This window comes from Homalodisca vitripennis, chromosome 4, assembly GCF_021130785.1.
Source record: "Homalodisca vitripennis isolate AUS2020 chromosome 4, UT_GWSS_2.1, whole genome shotgun sequence".
In the NCBI taxonomy this organism is placed as follows: domain Eukaryota; kingdom Metazoa; phylum Arthropoda; class Insecta; order Hemiptera; family Cicadellidae; genus Homalodisca; species Homalodisca vitripennis.
In genome coordinates this window covers 106,635,056-106,655,385 of record NC_060210.1, presented here as the reverse complement: position 1 = coordinate 106,655,385, position 20,330 = coordinate 106,635,056, and the positions used below count along the sequence as shown (strand labels likewise).

Below are 20,330 nucleotides of genomic sequence, written 5' to 3'. Positions count from 1 at the left end.
AAAATATTTCCGGTTTCTTTTGAATATCCCCATGTATATACATGAAAATATTACATCTTAATGCATTAAATAGAAAACAAAAACCACACAAACAGAATTGTATAATATTGTTTTAACTAGTTATCACTGTTGGCTAGAACTGCACCTATTTTTAAGCCAAGAATGTGCTGATGGTTGCTATAAAACAAATTATACACTGTAAATGTATTCTTAGGGTATACAATCATTATATATTTTCATTAGATTACTGTACTTTAAATTCAGTTGAATATATTTTTGTATTTATGGATGAAACTTTACATACTTTATTAAGAATGATCATTGGTTTTACCCGTTTCAGTGCCATAGCTATTTTCCTATGTTACCACCTTAAATTTAATGGCCGGCCTATTTTTTAAATTTAATTTTTATATTTTCAATCTTTTAGAAAAAAATTATTTTCCAATAACCACTTGACAGATTTTCATAATTTTTGTTTTGTTTTTTGACAGTAACATTAAGAATATAAATACATGATTTTTGCTGGTTGACAAAATATTGTATTGACAGCTTCACTGCGGCTCTATACTGAGTGAGACCATCTACTATCCCTACTCTTTGGCACCATAAGGCGTTTGCCGCAGTTTTCGTGTTAATATGAATTTTTTAAACTTTTTTTATAGACTTTTGAGTTTTATTAAAACTGTCCTTATATATTATTTTTAATTTTTTAACTATATGTAAAAGTACCTATTATACATATAAAGCCATGAAATTATAAACAAAATTCATGTATATTATATGACTACAATAGACTAATATCAACAATAGATAGTCAAACATTTATGCACTTGGCAGCAATACTGAAAACAATAAAAGTTCATTGCTATAGAAAACGAATTAAACTGCATAATAACCAAACGCATAATTCGTATCTGACAAATTCATTAACTGAAAGACCATAACATCTTAGTTAATTATCATTTCAAAAGCCTACTAGATAAAAAAAACTGCCATTAATCATGACATCCAAATATATTGAATGCAACTATATATTGGTTACTCAGATATTTCAACTGTGTATTATATTAAATATGTGTAAGTACGGATCATTGAGCCATTTGAGGTTGGCAATATATGCGGGTTTTACCATGTCTGTGTCGATGCCCCAGCACTCAACATGGGTGATATCGGTTTTTGGACAGAATAATTTTGTTGTATTTTTAAAGACGATATCAATCACCGTTCTTTATGTCACCATTTCTGAATACAGAAAAAATACATTTTTGTATTATACAGTAGGCATTTGAAGCAGAATTTAAGAGACGTCTATAATCAGGCCCACAGCAAAATGGTTAAAGTCAAGGACATGGTCTTTTTTAGTATGTACATGACAAATAATTGGAGGTAGTAACATGTTATTTATTTATTTACAAAAAATTGAATTACCTTAAAAAACATATTTAAAAACTTGTCATTTTCTTAAATTATATTCTAATTTTAAATATTTTCTTAAATTATAAATGAATAAAAGACATGTCACTCCCGAAACTATACTCATATACAAACTGTACAAATTCTTCATTTTTATCTTCAGCTGTTTTTATTTGGACCTGATTACAAAATTCCTAATTTAAATGCGTGCAATTTCTCATGGAGTCAAAAAACCCTTTCCTAGTTTCTGTATTCAGAGAACTTATCTTAAAGGGCTTTGATGAATTAAAAATAAAATAATATTTTCCCAACCAAACATTGATTGCACCACCTTAATGTAAATTCTTTAACAGGCAACAGACCATCCTCTCTGCCTCTTTCCACATAAATATATGTGAAAAAAAAAAAAAAAAATATATATATATATATATATATATATATATATATATATATATATAATCACCCATTAGATCCAGAAAAGTAAATGATGATATTCTTCTTCCTATAGCTAATACAGGAAATAAAACATAAAGTTTCACTATATGTTTCTAATAATAAATTGTAATTATAGAGAACTGTATATACATAAAACTGTTTTAAATATAAAAACATTTCAAATGTATGACTTTCTTCATTTACATGTTTTTTATATAGAAATCTTACAAGCCAAAGTTCCAATAAAGAAAGTCCAGGAGATGACTTTTCTATTTTGATACATATGAATTTTTCTCTTTTTTTAGTAAAAAAGGATTCTTATTGACAAACAAATAAATATTAGGTTTAATTAAAAAAGACAATCTATAAATGTATCATTTACTTATCATTAGGAATGATCACTGAAAATATGCTTTTGGCTTCAACTTAATAAATAACTGTCCAACAACCTCATGTACAACACTTTACAAAACAAAAATGAGCAGGTAAAATACATAATGTAAAACATTAAAATGGTTCATGATGTACATGTAATTTTTTTAAAATAAAGTGTTACATTAAAGTACACTTAGAGGAAAAATAAAAAAATGTATCCAACTGTAATGCTAAGCGACCAGAAATATGTACAAAGTTGCAACACGTCACTACAGGTGTTATAGTTCACTGGTCCGTTGCACTACACCTGTGTGCTGTGAGGCTCTGCGATACGTGACACCTGTGGCTGCGCCCATTCTACAAAGTCATCTATCAGCACCGGCCAAGCTCCCTCCTCATCGTAGTTGGACATATCGTCATTGATTACCAATGCAAAGTCCAACAAAAGGTTCCAAGTGTCTTTCGGTATTGATCTTTTGTGATGTTCCTGTAACAAAATTACAGAAAACAGAAAGATCAATAATTTAGTTAACTCGTAACTCATATTACCTTAGAACTGGCAACATCATGATTCAGACATTTAATTAGCACCCAACATCGGGCTTTTTTAAATATTTAAATTTTGTTTTATTATACCTTTAACCCTTTGAATGTCAACGTTCAATATTACAGGACGTTCAGGAAAAAAAATCACCAATAATCGAAAACTTTATATTTTTAAACTAATATTATATTAAACTGTTTGCAAAGAACTGTTCCTACCAAAATAAATTGTTATAGTACACTTCTGATCAATTGACTTTAACGAAAATCATTCTAGAATGCACATATAAACATTTTTTGTTGACATGGCTATCGGAAACAATGTGACATTAGTTTTTTAAATGTTGTATAACTCACTCATTATTGAAGATAATGATATACATTTTTCAAGATTTATAGTCAATTGAATACCCTCTCCAGTGATATGGACAAACAAAAGGATATGTTTTTTTGTTTGTTAATGATAATTAGGTTGTAAAATGAGATTTAAATAAATTCTGGAATATTTGGACGTTAAGTCCATTTTTGATATTCCTAAATTTAATTTTATGGTAACTTTGTTATTTTATGTTAATTAGGCAGAGTTTCCAAAGATAAAATAAAAAAAGTATGTTGATAGCTTATTAAATAATCAAACTGTGAATTTTTTACTGAAACCTTTTAAAATGCCTTCAAAAGGGTTGGCACTTTTAGGTGCACCCACTAAAAAAAAAACCTGGCACTTTTCATCACACCCACTCAATAAATACTTGGCACTCAGAGTAAAAATAGTCAAACGATATCGATTGCATATGCACTGCTGTATATGCATTGTTCATTCAACAAATCAGAATACATATTTCTAATTTTTTTGTTTGAATTGATTACACAGTGGACCATCATTTTCATAATCGTTAATGTTCCTATGATGACATTTAAATTAAAGTGTGTGCTATATATACATACATTTTATATATATATATTATATATATATATATATATATATATATATTTGTAAAAATACCAGACAAATTTTATGATTTTAGTTGTTTTTACAATTTGTATATGTGAACTAAATTGTAACCTGACAAGTGAAATGATAGACATAGTTACAAGCTTTGACAATTAATTTTAATCTTGGAGTTTTGCTTTTATACAAAGTAGTGATTTTGAAAATACTTAATATGTAATATTATCATTTACAATTCATACAGTTTAAAATTGTATGTCGTTTTACTCAAAATTAAATGTACTAACTGTTGTATATTTCAGGTATTTTGTTACATTACTATTCATAACATTGTGCCCACACATCATTTGTTCATGTTTGTAAGAATGCCCTCGGCAAGTAAGAAAAAGTCAATTATTTTGTAGGAAAATGTTACAACAAAATATTAAATATAAAAAATGCATAAAACTATATACTTATTTTATATGTGACACGTATACATATGATAAATAAATATAAGGTTCTGTACAAGGTACCTGAAACACTCTGTTACTGAAAGAAATTTAAATATCAGTAATCATTAAATATCATTAATATTTATTTACGCACAATGTAATTAATCTCTTCTTTTAAATAAATGTTTATAAAAAAAATATTCTTATTATATACTTCCTCATGGGCTACACGTGGGCTGTGAAAGCATTATTTAACAAAAGCTAAATGTAATACTAATTTCTACAGCTGCAGACAAGAAACATCAAATTTTCACACTCCACAAAAATTTACCAGTCATTATAAAAAATGTATATTGTTAATTAATTTGTATTGTTATTGTACAAATTTGTAATAGTCAGTAAATCTAATTACTGCCTTACATATTCCATAATAGGAACCAACATATGGAATAAATATATATTTTCTACGTGTCATAGAGAAATCTATAGAATTCTACCACTGTACAATTAACTGAAAATGTTGGAAGTTCAGGCTAGTCAATACAGATCAGGAAACTTCCAGGCAATCTAAAATAAAAGGAATTTACTCTGCACAGCCTCAATTTCCACATAGTCTGTGTCTTTCATTGTCTTATTCCAGACAATGGTGCTACTCAAAACTGCTTTAGATCAAGGATGTGTAAAGCACTTGACAAAAATCCTTAAACCGACAAAATTAGAGAGTTCTAGAGACCGTTTTTTAAATCAAGATAACTACAACCGTTTTTTGATAGAATAAAACTATTGTATCCATGAATTAAACATGGACACTGAGATTAGCACTGGAATAGCAATATAGAATATTATTTTGATAACAAACACGGAAAAATTATCAATTCAACAGGTTGAGTGAGATTGCTGGTTGTTAAAGACAAACACAGAATGAACAATGTCGACCCAGACACAACCAATATCAACAATAACATCAAACATGTTCACAATCACATACTCCTGTCATAACTGTTATTTATGAAAAGAAATAATATAAGTAAGATAATCTTCAAATATAAGCACAAAAAAGTGGCATCAGTTACAACTCCATATGGACAGTTTGAACAGAGGGAATTCTTCAGAGAGTTTTTCTAAAATTGGTCAGTTCAGATTTCACGTCGCAACTTTCTAATATCTTACCTTCTACAGCAGTCCAGTTCAACTTTTACGCCTCTTCTTAGACCTGAATACACTGCATAGTCATCAATAACTTCAGACCACTTACTCTATATACATTTTTCAAAGAAAAGTAAACAATTTGACTAAAAACAAATAGTGAATTTGAATGAAATACTTTCTTATATTCATGGGAATACGAGTATAATCCATCATAGTCATACTAATTGCATAGTTATAAGCATCATGTGCAGTATTAAGGGAAAGAGAGAAAAGAATATCAGACCATTTATAAAATGAAATGGGATGAAACACACATATCCTCAAATATAGAGTAGTTATCTAATGCAAATATAGAGTAGTTATCTAATGGAGGAAAATTCTTCAGTTCAATACAACCACGGATGTAGATCTCAAGAGTGTGATCTCTGTATTTCCTGACCAGTGGATAGCTCCAAAGAAGATGTTGGTCGTAAATATATCTAAGAAAATTAGACTTTGTAGACTTGAATGGAGCTGTAACAGATTTTAATTATCCATAAATCCTTTAAAAGATGAAACCAATTAAACAACTCTACTCGCAACACTAAAAAACCCATATCTGGAAGAAACAGAAGAAGACTCATCAGATCAAGAACTGAAAAGTGGTATATATGAGAACTATAGCAAACAAAGTATCTTGAGAACTGCAAGTATATTGAGCAATCAATGTTAATGTTGCATCTTATAAACGAAAATGTTAAATGTTGTTCATCAACATATGCTTAATAAAAACCCACAATCTAATGACAAACCAGAAAAATAATTATTGATGTTTGTAGTTATGTTTGTTGATATGTGATTATTATAGTTTGTAGCTTTTCCATCCAAACTACTGTTATTTATTGTAATTGTTATTTAGATCCAAGCCTCATCAAAGAACATTTTTAGATAAACAGTAGTCCGTGATGAAATACCACATCAACTCTTTTCCAATACAAAATATGTTAATCCACCAAAAGCAGTTTAGGCATTAATATTTTTACATCATATAAATAGGCATAAATTAGTAAAATAATTTATTACACACACACAAGGGTTATCAAGAAAGTAGATATAACGTTTTGATATAAACAAAACACAAAGTACAAGAAAAAAAATTGTATTATATACATTTGAAAGTTAAACTAAAATACTATTTTTCAACATAGTCACAATACAAATTTAGGCTCTTATCATAGCGGTGAACTAGTTATGAAAATCTAGTGTTATAAAATTCTGCCACCTGAGACTTCAACCAGGAAGTCACATCCTCCCACAGTTCCATGTTTTCATCAAAGTGTTGCGTTGAAACAGGTGGTTATTGCTGGGTGCAAGGTCCAATTGAACTATAAGGTGGATGTGGAAACACCCCGCAACTTAAAGGAATCAAGGACTTCTCGAGTTCTTTTTACCGTGTGTGTTCAAACTTTTGAATTTAACTTTCCTCTGTGCTTATTATGTATTGCTCTTCTTAAATTTTACAAGGTTTCACAATACCTCACAGAATTTATGATTCATGTTTTAAGAAATCAACAAGAAGAACTCCTATCCCAAAAAATAGTTGCTATAATCTTCCATGCCAATAATGTTTGCATGCATTTCCTTGGTTCTTTGGGGGAGTGTGTGTGCCCCAACTCCATAGACTGTAATTTAGTTTCGCAATTCATGTGTTATACCCAAGTCTTGTCTCTTGTAATGATTCGATCAAACAGTGAGTCACCATCTTTTTTATACACATTTTATACTGCTAATGTAAAACAACAAAGAGCAACAGTAACCTCTCACTACCATGGCTGAACAGAGAGCCGTGCTGAACAGAGAAATGCTCTGACATCAAAATGATAATCCCAGCCTTAGCGGCTACAGAGCGGAACGTAAACTATACTATAATTGAAATCAAACAGATTAGAAATAACTGGCAACTAAATGGGTACTTAAAAAAAATAAATTTCACAGTTTAACAAAACGATGTTTGTTGTTTAAACTTTTAATATTCATAGTTCATAATAAAATATTTTAAAGTAGTTTCTAATTTATTCTGATAGCGATGTGGATACCTGTAGGAATTGACACCAGAGATCAAGGAACCGGAACCTGCCACGCAGTACTATGTTCCAGTAGGTTACAGCCATGTCGAGATCAAGACCCTTCTGGCCAGGGTTCTTGGCATAGTTGAATGTGAAATGGTACAAGTCCTTGAACCGGTTCTGGTCTTTCAACTCACCCTCCAATGAAGGTAGCCGACATTTCAGTTTCTCTATACTATCTGCACTGTAAGACAAGTAACAAGTAGAAATGGTTAGAATCTTATGTCACAAGCATTTTACAACATTCCAATAACAACATTACATTGTTTTGAAGGATATATACAAAATTAAATAGTGGAGGAATCCACATAAAATCATGATTTATACATCTCAATCTGCTACCCACATGGTATGAAATCTGAACAATGTACATTATAAGAAATGAAATAAAGTAACCTAAACTAACTGAATTTTGTAGTTATATTACAACTTTTAGCCAACTAAAGCAGTCAGTTTAAACCTCATGATTTTTATTCCTGTTACAATATTATATAGACTAGTAGGCCAATGGGTTAAAATTTAACCCAGGTACTGATGATCACTGTAGTAACGGTCAAACATCGTTGCGAGAAAGCCACTTTATAAAGTACTGTAATGCTTTTTGATGGAAGTAATGGTAGCATTCGATAGCGGAGAAATAAATGTATCAATTAGTATGAATTTCAATACTTTTGGATCTTTGATACAAGTCAAGTGGTACAAACATGTTTTGAAAAGTATTTCTCTTACACACAAGTGACATAGTGAAACAAATAATCAATGTTTTGTTTCAAAATAACCTAAGCTTCGTAATCTATGTAGGCCTAGGTTAGGAGTACCAAGTCTGTATTTTAGCAAGTTTTATTTAATTTACTGTATATGTTGAATTTTACCAACAATATATGCATTTGAAATGGATACAAACTATTTAGATCAATCTAATAATATAAGAGATTGTTAGGAAGTGAACCAGTAGACCATGACAGCGGTGGTGAATCTGATTAGGCCCAGTGTAAGATCTCAGTGCCCCAACCGAAACTAGGTTTATAATTGTACACTGTTATAACAATTAGGGACATGTGTGCACAATACAGAATGTGTTTAGTGGGTCAATGATATGTTATTTTTTCAAATGAGAAGAATATTTGAATATTTCTTATAACTTTGAAGATGTAAAGTTTGACATGTAAGAAAATTTATGCTTTCTGGATTAATAAATGTGAGCTACATAATTTTGTACTTGTACTTCTCATTGATAAATAATAATATGTTATTGCTAAATCTTGATGTGATATAATGCTGTTTCGTGTAAGGAACAACTATTATTGTTGTAATATAGTATGTTACCAGGGTAATGTTAATTTTCATAAACATGCTGTTGCAAGTTTTATCCGTATAAAAATAAAAATGTATTAAATAAGCCCATCAAACTATTTTTGTTATTTTTTTTTTTAAGTAGAGAAATGTACAAATAATTTTTATATTTTTCAGTTTTTATTTAATAAAAATATACAACTTCTGTATGGTCCCATCCCCTAAAAAAAACAAAAATAATTTTACTTATAAAAATATGCATAGTAAAAATACAGATTTTAATGAGAAAATATGGTATATGATAGTACATAGAAAGTGGCCTGCCACTAGAGGTAATTTTATTGCCAATTCTTGGGTTAAACTTCAAGAAAAGCATAGTGTTACGCCTTTAACATTGCTATTCTAGAGAATGTGTATGGCATCTATAGAATTGAAAATAGTATCAGTTCTAGAACTTCCCAACCAATGTAAGTGAATATGTAAAGATATATTTTCACTTCCACAGCTAACATTAAATACAGTGTTCTAATTACCATGACTACTTATTAAAATTCATGGTGAGCAACACATAATGATGCAAATTCGTTTTTTAATCCGCTACCCACAACCATATTTCAAGTGATTAGAATTGGTTTCCTTTAGAATAATAATTTTTAAATGGTACTGAAATCTATTATTTTTTGTAATTAATAATAAGAGAGACCAAGTTTTGCTACAAATAAAAGCTCAGTATAATCATAGGCTATTATTAATAGACAATAGTCTTATGATCAAAAGATCCTTGTTGATCTATGTAGGTATTTTCTTTTAAAAGTAATTGAAAGTAGAAGAGTAGCAGAGTTTGGTTGTTGTCTGCTTTAACATGGCTGTCACATATGAAAAACCCAAGGCTTCATCTACAGAAGTACACAAATTGGTGTTGGAAAGAAACAGACCACAGACTACAAAAAACTTATTTACATCATTATGAGGAATACACCTTTTTAATTAAAGGTTAACACTCAAACTAAAACACTACTCTCAAGACAGTTTTAATTATAATATTGCTCTCTTATAGATGAAATGGGCACTGGTAGAATGATTCTGAACCCAATTAAGTTCCCAATGCCCAATATTGTCCCAATATGGGAATACAATGCTAGATCTGATTGGTCTCACAAAAGGGTGTCAAGTGCTTGGGAATTTATTGACAGCCCTTGATCCTGCTCCTTCTAAGTCAAAAATACTAAAATGTTTAAGTAAAAAATAACATAGCAAGCTGGATACTCAACAAACAATAAATGACACATTAGCCCTAAATTATCTTTATTTTGTAATTATTATGATTATACTGGCTGGTGTTATTATGAGGGTTTTCTGGTTCAGAACAGAATAGAAAAAGAGTTAAAGCGCTCGTAAGCACCTTGCATTCAGGCATTTTATGTTTCACTAGTAAAATAGTTTTTAGTTCTTTCTTAATTCGATATAGAATACATTTGCAATATTACTTATCAATCCACATTTTTGACAATACTAAACTAGTGGATTGCTAAATCTATGATGTACAAAGAATACGGAAGAAGCAAGAAAAGTCAACTTACCAGAGTTCTGTCATTCCTGCCATAAATTCTTCTCGTGTAAATTCACACTGGGCTGCTGCTCTGAACTTCCATGCAATTATCAGCACAAGTTTTGATTCAGGACTTAAGTTTAAATCATCTAAAAATTTCATCACTCCTTCCGCTGTCATTTTATCTGGTTCCACTGGATCTATATTTTAAATTAGTGTTAATTAATATATGCATTATAATAATATTGTATGGATCAGTTGATGAATTTAAATGTAAAATTACTAGTAACAGTACTGGCAGTTCATGATATAAATTAATAGACAGCTACTATACTAGTAACCTTGGATGTATTACAAACCGGTGCTGTATCATGGAATCATAATGCGATACTATTTTTTTTTTATTTCTACTTAGTGGTAATAAAAACTAAATTCTAAAAAGAGAACAAACCGAACCATTTGTATGAAAGTTAAAATACGTACAGAAGGAGTGTTTATTTGTATTCTAGTGGCTGTCATAATAAACTGAAATAATTACACTACTATTCAATTATTAAAATCAAAAAAAGAAAATTCTCTTTCCCACTCTTTGCCAGGGACCTGCAACATCACGATATTTCACTATATCTGTGTACCTGTTCCTTCTGTTCCTGCTTTTTTACATTTAAACATGTCATCGGAATCACATGTAGGAGATGACACCATTGAAAATCTGTTATTTGACAATGATAATAATAGTTTATTGTGATATTTTCAGCTATGTTACGAATGCCCTACTAATGCTAATTGTGCAGTCATCAATGCTTATACTCAGATAAAAATTTAAATGGAGTTCCTTTTCCAATTTTCTTTTATAATATTTCAAAAAATTCTACTAAAGATTATGCTGTCTACATGAATAGGTCAGAAAGTGGGTGAAAGACAATAAACATCTTTAGCGGACAAGCAGTAGAAATCCTGGATTACAGCCTGGAGATGTTTTAAACAAATTCCATACACACACAAAAATGTTGATAGATTATATCTGGTCAGTATTAATAATATGTGTGTATAGTGTATAACTGTAACAATATATTATGTTACAACTACAATAGCATATTATGTTACAGCTACAACAGCCCGAACTTCAAAAAAATTCAATGTAAATAATCACATAAACTTGTCTTTTCATCCAAAGTACACTAGGAATCCAGTATATTTATACATGGATTGTAAAGGTTTAACACACAATAAATAAATAAAATCGACAGTTTATATGATATGTGACAGCAAGGCAATATGATGAGTATGTTTGAATAAATGCATGTGACAGCAAGGCAGTGTGATGAGTATGTTTGAATAAGTGCATGAGTGAGTATGTAGTTGTGTGGGAGTTTCAATGGCTACAGTATAATAAGCGGCCACCAACACAATCAAATTAAAAATTGATTTAAATTTATTTGCTAATTTTAATCTATACTGTAGTTGTATATTAGGTGACTTATTCACCTGAGAAAGAGATCAGACTGTATATTTTTGTGTTACTGAATATTTGTATCACTGATTAATGACAAATATCAGAAAATACCCATTTACTTTCAAAAACACCCACAAAAACATCATAAAAAACTGCAGTCTTATCGTAGGTAGTTCTAACAATTTGTTAACTGATTTTAATTTAGCCTACTGTACTAAATGTTACTTCAGTGGTATCAGGTTTTTTTTTTTGTAATATAAATTATAAGGTCAACATAGTATATTTCCTATAACATAAAAATTATTTTTTTTCATAATTATTTGTATTCCAGTCCTAGTATACACATATATTCATGGTATATTTGTAAAATGAGATAAAATGGCTAGACTTTTTTAACCGGTCTACACTCGTATTTGGTTATTTTTTATCGAATGTTTTAATTGATTTTATCCAATGAATAATTCTATATATTACAATTTATTTAACTTAACATATGATTTCAATTTACTAATTACAATATGTTTTAACCCTTTCCGGGCCAGGCGGCAATATATTGCCGCCACTGATCGTGTCTGAAAAGTGCCAGGCGGCAATATATTGCCGTCGGTGACATAAGCGAAAAGCGCCAGGCGGCAATATATTGCCGCCTTGATATTCGTTGTTTTCTTAAATTAATACTACGTCAAATGATTAAAGTTTTATGTTTTTTTTATTCCCTGGTATATTTTTAGATAATTAATATGAATATAATTTTTATTTTGGAGGTCTATGCATTTTTATTTCGTAATTGTCACGTGACATTATCAGCTGACTCGATCTATTGTTGTTAATTCTTTATGCTTTAGTGTAATCGTACTATTGTATGCTGGATTCTCCTTTATTATTTTATTTTGTGGTTGTAAATATTAGTAGTGTTAGTATTTATGTGCTTAGCTATTGTGTGTAGTAGTTACAATGACTGACAATTTGTGATCTCATGGGAATAAAATTGTAAGTAGCATATTTGTAAATAGAAAAAGTGTAAATAAATTTCAAATAAAAATTGTGTAAATATTACTGGGTAAATAGTGTTTTTAACTGTATTGAAACTGTTTATAGATCCTACAGTCATCTGTTTACCGGTACATCCATAATGTGAATATTTATTTTAAGTTTCTTGCAATGTAAGAGTCAGTTGCTGTATCACTTGTTGCGAAGTACAATTATGCGTATTTATACAAAATGTGTCATAAAAAATTTATTTATGAGAGAAATAACACAAAATTTTGTATAGTTGTTCCTTTCTAAATGTACAATATAATAAAATAGCTTCCCACAGTAAAATTATTTTTCCTTTTTTAGTTATTTACAAAAAAAAATAAAAAAAATAAAAATTTTTTTATGTAATCTATTAAAACGCTATTTTTTAAAATTTTAAATTACTTAAAACTACATCTATATATTTCTTGTTGATAGTATATATCTATACGAGTAATTTGGTGCAACTTTTAGGCCATTCTCTAATTGTTATGAAAAGTTACAAATTTTAATCTTAGAGACTGCAAAATCGCCAATTTTAGCCTGGCACTTTTGACTAGTCACAGGGGATATGATATGTGAGAAAATTTTACAACATCTCATATTTGGTCCTGGCCCTGAAAGGGTTAATACATTTTACCAGCTTCTTCTTATTGGAAACTAAATGCTTAATGCAGAAACTAAAAAATTATGCAGAAGAACCAAAATTATTTAGTAAATAATGAACCTGGACCTCTACAAAATTCACCGTTACTGCCTTTAATCTAATTAAATATTAATTTTTATATATACAGTAGACATGCTTCCTGGCCTTTAAAATCTTATCTCTTTGTATTTTTCAAGACATATGTTTTTATTTAAATCTAAATTGTTTTTATTATTAATTTACTTTTATTTCAGTTATGTGGGTCTGACGATGTGTTCTTTGAGCACGAAAGGCCTCACAAAATAAAAATCTTTCATTTATTGGAGTGTTTGATTATATATTAAGCAATATGTTTAATGTTAAAATATAAATGACATGAAGTAACTAATTTTTGGAGAACTTGAAATTTGTGATGAATATGAGGAAAGTATGTGAGGTATCTTTAAAAAGTGACAAGATTTGTTCAAGTGGCTTCGAGATGTGGATTTGGCTTCTAGTAATACCCATGGGGAGAATCCTTAACTTCATTTTATACAAGCGGTTGTTAACTGCTATCCAGGCAAGCTGCAAATATTGTAGTTTTTCTGATAGTTAGGTCTAGGGTAAAGTTCGTTTTGTTATTTTTTTACGCTATTGTCAAATTTATTTCATTAAAACTTGTTATGTTTTATTATTGTTGATAGTGTATTATAATTCTTGTAGGTACGTTTATTATATAATATCGAAGTTGGATAGTAATATAACAAATTGTTTGATAATAACAATCGAATAACGAATGTAGGCCGCTTATTAGTATCCTCGATACAGTACAACCTTATTTATATGGATATATAGTTATAATTAATATCGTTTGCCAATTTCGTGGAAGACAATAAGTGGCCTACAATCATTATTCGATTGCTGTTATCGAACAATTCGATATACTATCCCACTTTGATATGTAAAAATCACATACAGTAAGAGTTATAAATAACCGTAACAAGAAGAATCTCGTACATTACAATTTTAAAACAAAAATTTAACAATGACATTACAAAACAACAAAACCAACTATGACCTAGACTTAGATATCAAAGAAACCTTACAATATTATAACTTGCCCAGCTTGATATCAATGAGTAGTATAACCGCTTTTATGAAATGGAGGAAAGATTTCTCCCCATGGGTTACCAGGAGCCAAATCCAGATGTTGAAGCTACTTAAACAGTCACTTGTGAGAAATATCTCACATATTTTCCTCATATTCATCGCTACTTTCAAAGTTTACAAATTTTAGTTACGTCTTGCTGTTTATTGTTTACATTAAAATTATATGACTAATAAGTTCAAATCATATGCTAAGTTAAATCGATTGTAGTATCGAATAATTCCTACGGATAAAAATAATCGAACCATTCGATAATAGCAATCGAATAACGCGTGTAGGCCTCTTATTAAAGTCTACCCCAACTTCAATATTACAAAACAGGGACCCCTTTTCATACTCTACCCAACAGCTGTAAATCTATGAATAAAATATTGTGGCCGAGGCAAATTAAACATTATCCTATGTGCTGACTGCTTTTAAAGATGGTTTATCAATTACATTGATAACAGAGTTGCTGCAACAGTTTAAACCCAAGTATAACTTTATTATTAAACTACCTTGAGTCTACATAATTAGTCTACACCCTGATCTAAAACACCAAAAATGAAACTAACCTATGATAACTTAAGGCTATGTAGGCTAATCAACAAACAAGGCAATAAAATATTACTATGCAAATGTAATACATATGTAAATAATAGTAATTAGGTTTACTTACCTTTGTACTTTGAAAATAGCATTTCTAGTTTTTTTCTGTCCACTGTAACCTTAGGTTCCTTGTAGTACACATCAGGATTTTGAAAATAATTATCAGACGCTAACTCAAGTTTCCATTCATTTTGAGATAAGCAGAATATTGCTGTCTGTTCTCCAGTTTGAGTAAATGCTATAAACTTTTTAACTTTATCACGCTGAGATAGTTTCAGTTTATGCTGTAACAAAAATAGAGTAGGTTTTATAAGAGCAGGAAGTGAGGCTAGAAACCAGAAAGCATCAACAATGTTTAACGACTGATAGAGTTTATAGCTAAAGAATTAAGCACACTTTTGATCAAAATTCATTTAAACTCATATTAAGTTATTTATACAAACCATTTTCAGCGCCTTAGGTCAAAAGACCAAAAGTCCTCACAACAAACTCGACATAAATTTCTTTATAACTAAAGTATTTGTACAAATGCGCATGGCCACCAGCTTAACAGACAAGAGAGAGCGAGAAGTGAAATCTTTAATCAGCTGTACGTGACAACCTACTCGAGAAACACATGTTTGTCAGCTGTGGCCTGTTGACAAAAATCGTATACAGTACAGATAATAATGTTTGTCGTGCTGGTTTAAGGTTGCCTATGTTGTTGAAGTGATATTTTAAACCCCATTATCGTAAATGTAGCAGTAGGTGGTGGCAGATATTTTCAAATTTGTTATTTGAGAAGTACCGAGTGATGCAGTATTAGTGAATTTGTGTCTTTTTTATTCGTGCATTAACCTTGATATCGTAGGTGTAAAATCTGTGCTGTGTAGTGATACATACTCTAAATGTTTTGGATACCGTAATTATACGTTTCTGCATAGGTCTGTAGTTTGCGTTAAAAAATAAGAAAATGCTGGTTACCAAGATAATACTGAAAACATTGTTAAAACAAAATTTTATTCTTACAGTGACATGTGTTAGATTACTTCAAAACTGTAGTGAGGTTAGAGTTCGTTTTGCTCCAAGCCCTACTGGTAAGATAGGTTTTGATATAAATTAGTAAAAGAGCCATAAAACCCACCAATTAAAACTTTCCCTTATTGATTAAAGGGGTAGGGAACGATAAGCGGACCCGGTTTTTTTATATCGAAGAATGTAATCATCGATACCTAATATTCGCATATCAAATTCTAGACTATCAATCGATATAAAAGTATCTATAGTCCCCAATAACAAACATACATTTTAAATTAAAATGTGAATTTAATATTAACAGTGATAAAACAAATTATTATAACCAAAATTAGGAAAACATAAGACGACCATATTTGCTCCTCTCACAGTTACATTTGTTTCTTTCCCACAAATTTCACATAATGGGTTTTTCGGTACGAGTCCAACGTGATGAAGCCACGTTAAACATGTCCTATCATATTACTAAATGTTAATAAAAACACTACTTTTTTCCAAATTGTTTATTTTTTGGATGAGGCCTTTCGAAACCAAAGGTTTCATCTTCAGGCAACTCCACAAATAAATATTTACACATTGTTTGTTACAATTAATATTAAAATAACATATGGTGTAAAAATGTAAATACAAAAATTTTGAAAATATTTCAGGCAGTATGAAAAATTAGATTTGACTAGAGTTTAATTTTTGAATAAATTGAGAAGAAAGAAGATTGGAATTTTCAATAGGGCCCTCTTCATTGTTCATGAGTTTTTCTTTATTTTTGTTTATGTATAGTGTTTCCCAAGCATTCAAGTTCATTGGTTTTGTTATTTCTTTTATTAATTTTAGATTTTTAATCGATGTTCTGTGTCCTGATTCAATGCAATGCTTGGCTACAGCAGATTTGTCAACTCTTCCATATTATGTGTGTGATAAATGCTCTTTAAATCGTGTTTTTATTGTTCTTTTTGTTTGTCCAATATAAATTTTGGGTACTTTGGGATTATACCGACCACACCAGTATGAAGAACACAAAAATATAAATTTATAGAAACAAACATGATAGAACGAAAAAACAACTCTGTAATATTACAAAATTACAAACTTACAAGCATTTCCAGGTATTGTGATCGGTATTGTTGTCACTGTTATCTTATCTTTCTCGAGAATCCCGATTACGGCAGGCCGCGCGGCATCACATGATTTGCACGGTACATAATTGCCTTTCCATTACAATTCAATTTATATTTCTGATCAGCCCCTCTAGAATTTGATATTTTACTAATAGGTACTATCTCGAGGGATGTTTTTCTTTCGTCAACATCAGCGCGGGCTTCAGCAGCACCAAAGGTGCTGCTGAAGCCCGCGCTGATGGCCGGAGGCACTCGCATTTTGGGTGGCGGAATGTGATCAAGAATAAAAACAAGTTTTGAGTGTTTTTTCAATAAAGAGTTTAGTTTTAGTTTGGTAATGTTTGTTTTTGTTGAATTTTTGTGTTTGGAGAAATGTAGAGGTAAAACACGGAAGTACAACAAAGCGACGCGACTCTGCAATCACGTTATCTACTAGACCGCTCGACTTTGAGCTCTGTCTGAGGATGGGGAGGGGTTTGTGATAAGACAATTCCTGTTTTATATTGACGAAATATTGTTTTACGCTAATCTAGTAATCAGTAGAAGCAAAATGTCAAATAACGATTCATGTCTGGGTGTGGTTGGTATAATCCCAAAGTACCAAATTTTGTCACAGTCATCGCATCCAATTTCATAAATTCCCGATTTATTATCATTTGAAATTTTGTCCTTAGGGTTCCCTAAAATTTGTGATAATTATATATGTCTAAAGTTTCATTAGTGAGCTCAATCAATCAATCATCTTTATTCATATTTGCACAGTAAATACAAGAATAGTGTCATATTTTATCTTATTTCTATAGCTCAGAGTTCATTAACTTATTGTATAATTTGAGATAGGCTATAGAATCCTGTCAATAGCAATGAACAATAAAAAGGTACTATTAACTTATCTCCAAGCCTTCTCTATTTTTCCTAAATACTGGAAGTAGACTACAGATGATTTTAGCTATGCATATCGTCAGTTGGAATAATTGTTGCTTTTTGCAAGCTACTATGTTATTTATGTATTTATTTATTCACATTCCAACGGTTCAACCAATCCAATTTTAAAAGAAGCTTTGCATGTGAAATATAATAAGTAAACAAATGATCCAACGGGTAGACTTTAATAAGCGGCCTACACTCGTTAATCGATTGCTATTATCAAATGGTTCGATTGTTTTCATTTAAAGGAATAGTTCTATATTACAATTTATTTATCTTAGCATGACTTCAACTTATTAGTTTTATTAATTTTAATGCAAACAATAAACAACAAGAAGTAACTAATATTTTGAGACTTTAAAAATGGTGATAAATATGAGGAAAATGAGTGAGATATTTCTCAGAAGTGACAAAATTTGTTTAAGTGGCTTCACCATGTGGGTTTCGCTCCTGGTAACACATGGGGAAAATTCTTTCCTCCATTTCACAAAAGTGATTACTCATTGATATCAAGCTGGACAAGTTATGAATATTGAAAGGTTTCTTTGATATCTAAGTCTAGGCCATAGTTGGTTTTGTAATGTAATGAAATTCTTCTTGTTACAGTAATTTATTTTAGGTCTTATTGTGTACAATTTTTACATATCAAAGTTGGATAGAATATCGAACCATTCGATAATGGCAATTGATGACGAGTGTAGGCCGCTTATTAAAGTCTCCCCGATCCAACTAGTAACTGTACTAAAATTATAGAACATCAATAAAGTGAGAGTAACAATGCTAATATAAAATATTATGAAATAACAAATTTAATAACTTAAAGCTGTAACAACATGGCAGTAACAAATAACATTATACTAATAAATACATGATGTGATGAACAGGTTTCTGACAACAGTAACATGCTTTTAAAACTCCTTATTGTTGTCTATTGCTAAAGTAGTTTTGACTTTCCTTTAGCGTTTTATTTAAGATTTTTAGTTTCTTTTAAAGATAGAGTATGATAAGCGAACCCTGTTTTAGTATTAATATTAATAAACAATATGTCCTAATCAGGCTATACCCATTTATATAAGCAGCCAGTAGTTATCAATAAACTTGAACAATTAATTGACTTAAATTTACAAAAACTATAAACCCATTTTTAGTTTGTAAACATATATTTTATGAAAAAAAGACTTGATCTAAGTTAGGTAGTTAATTTTAGAAAACTAAGCAAAATAGCATTTAAAGATGATTATTTAAATAAGATTTTTCCAATTACCCTAGTATAAATTTTCTGTATTGTTTGATGAGTGGGTGAATGGTTATAGAGTCTTACTTATTTTATGAGATTATGTCATTTTATGCATGTAATTAGTCCTTTTCATTTTGAACATACGACTTTTATTTAATTTTTTAGATATGTTAATAATTTTGTGATTCGATATATGAAGTATCGATGATATAAAAACTGGACCTGCTTATCATACAGGTCAAAAATATGTAAAATACTAACATGAACTCTTTTTGGTGCTATAAAACTTACCTGTTGTTCGGTAATTGTTTCACTGGCTACTAGATTTTTAGGGTTTTCCATCAGGCACAAATAACACAAATTTGTTCTTCTACTTTTTACTAAATGCACAAGTTGTATATATATTTTTAAAATTTTTAATTAATTTGTCATTTGACCTAGATCTCTTCTTTTATGTTTATTTTGGTCTGTCAAGCACGTGGAGCAGCACTCTTAGGTGAAAATGTTTGTACAGTGTATGCTAAGGAGGAGTTGGATGATAGTTTGTATTGGTACCCAGCGTATTTTCAGACAACTATGTCAACATCATGTGTGTCATTGTTATTTAAACAATCATTGGTAAAGTTGAATTGTACATTGGGGCTGTTTGTTTTATCGTGTTTGATCTATATGTTTTGTTATAACTACTTAAGATGGCGGACTCTGGCACAGATCACAGTTAAATAAGACGATATTTAGACATGCCCACATCAGAATCAGTCAGTGAAAATGCTTTATTCTTCTAAGACATCTCTATTAATAACCCGGTTGATGACTTTGATACTAACCCATTGTTCTAAATTCACAAACATCTAAAACAATAATTACGTTCCTACTCCGATAGGTAGTATAGTAATAACTTGTACATTAATAAACATTAATAACATGTTAAAATCTCT

General features: G+C 30.1%; 1 protein-coding gene across 1 annotated transcript; it reads right to left on the bottom strand.

Moving 5' to 3' along the window:
- Positions 1–2,212: 2,212 nt before the first annotated feature.
- Positions 2,213–15,693, bottom strand: LOC124359915 (DCN1-like protein 1). Its single transcript, XM_046813050.1, has 5 exons — positions 15,543–15,693; positions 15,170–15,383; positions 10,277–10,445; positions 7,374–7,587; positions 2,213–2,710 (listed from the first exon to the last, which is right to left on the bottom strand). Exons 1-5 carry the CDS (start codon positions 15,543–15,545, stop codon positions 2,525–2,527), a joined length of 786 nt encoding a protein of 261 aa, XP_046669006.1. The 5' UTR covers positions 15,546–15,693; the 3' UTR covers positions 2,213–2,524.
- Between the last annotated feature and the right edge of the window lie 4,637 nt (positions 15,694–20,330).

Excerpts from the sequence above, each read along its gene's own strand:
- LOC124359915 (XM_046813050.1), bottom strand. Across the intron at positions 10,446-15,169 it reads GCTATTTTCAAAGTACAAAG|ATCCAGTGGAACCAGATAAA; the intron begins GTAAGTAAACCT and ends TTTAAAATATAG. Across the intron at positions 7,588-10,276 it reads GCAGGAATGACAGAACTCTG|TGCAGATAGTATAGAGAAAC; the intron begins GTAAGTTGACTT and ends CTTGTCTTACAG.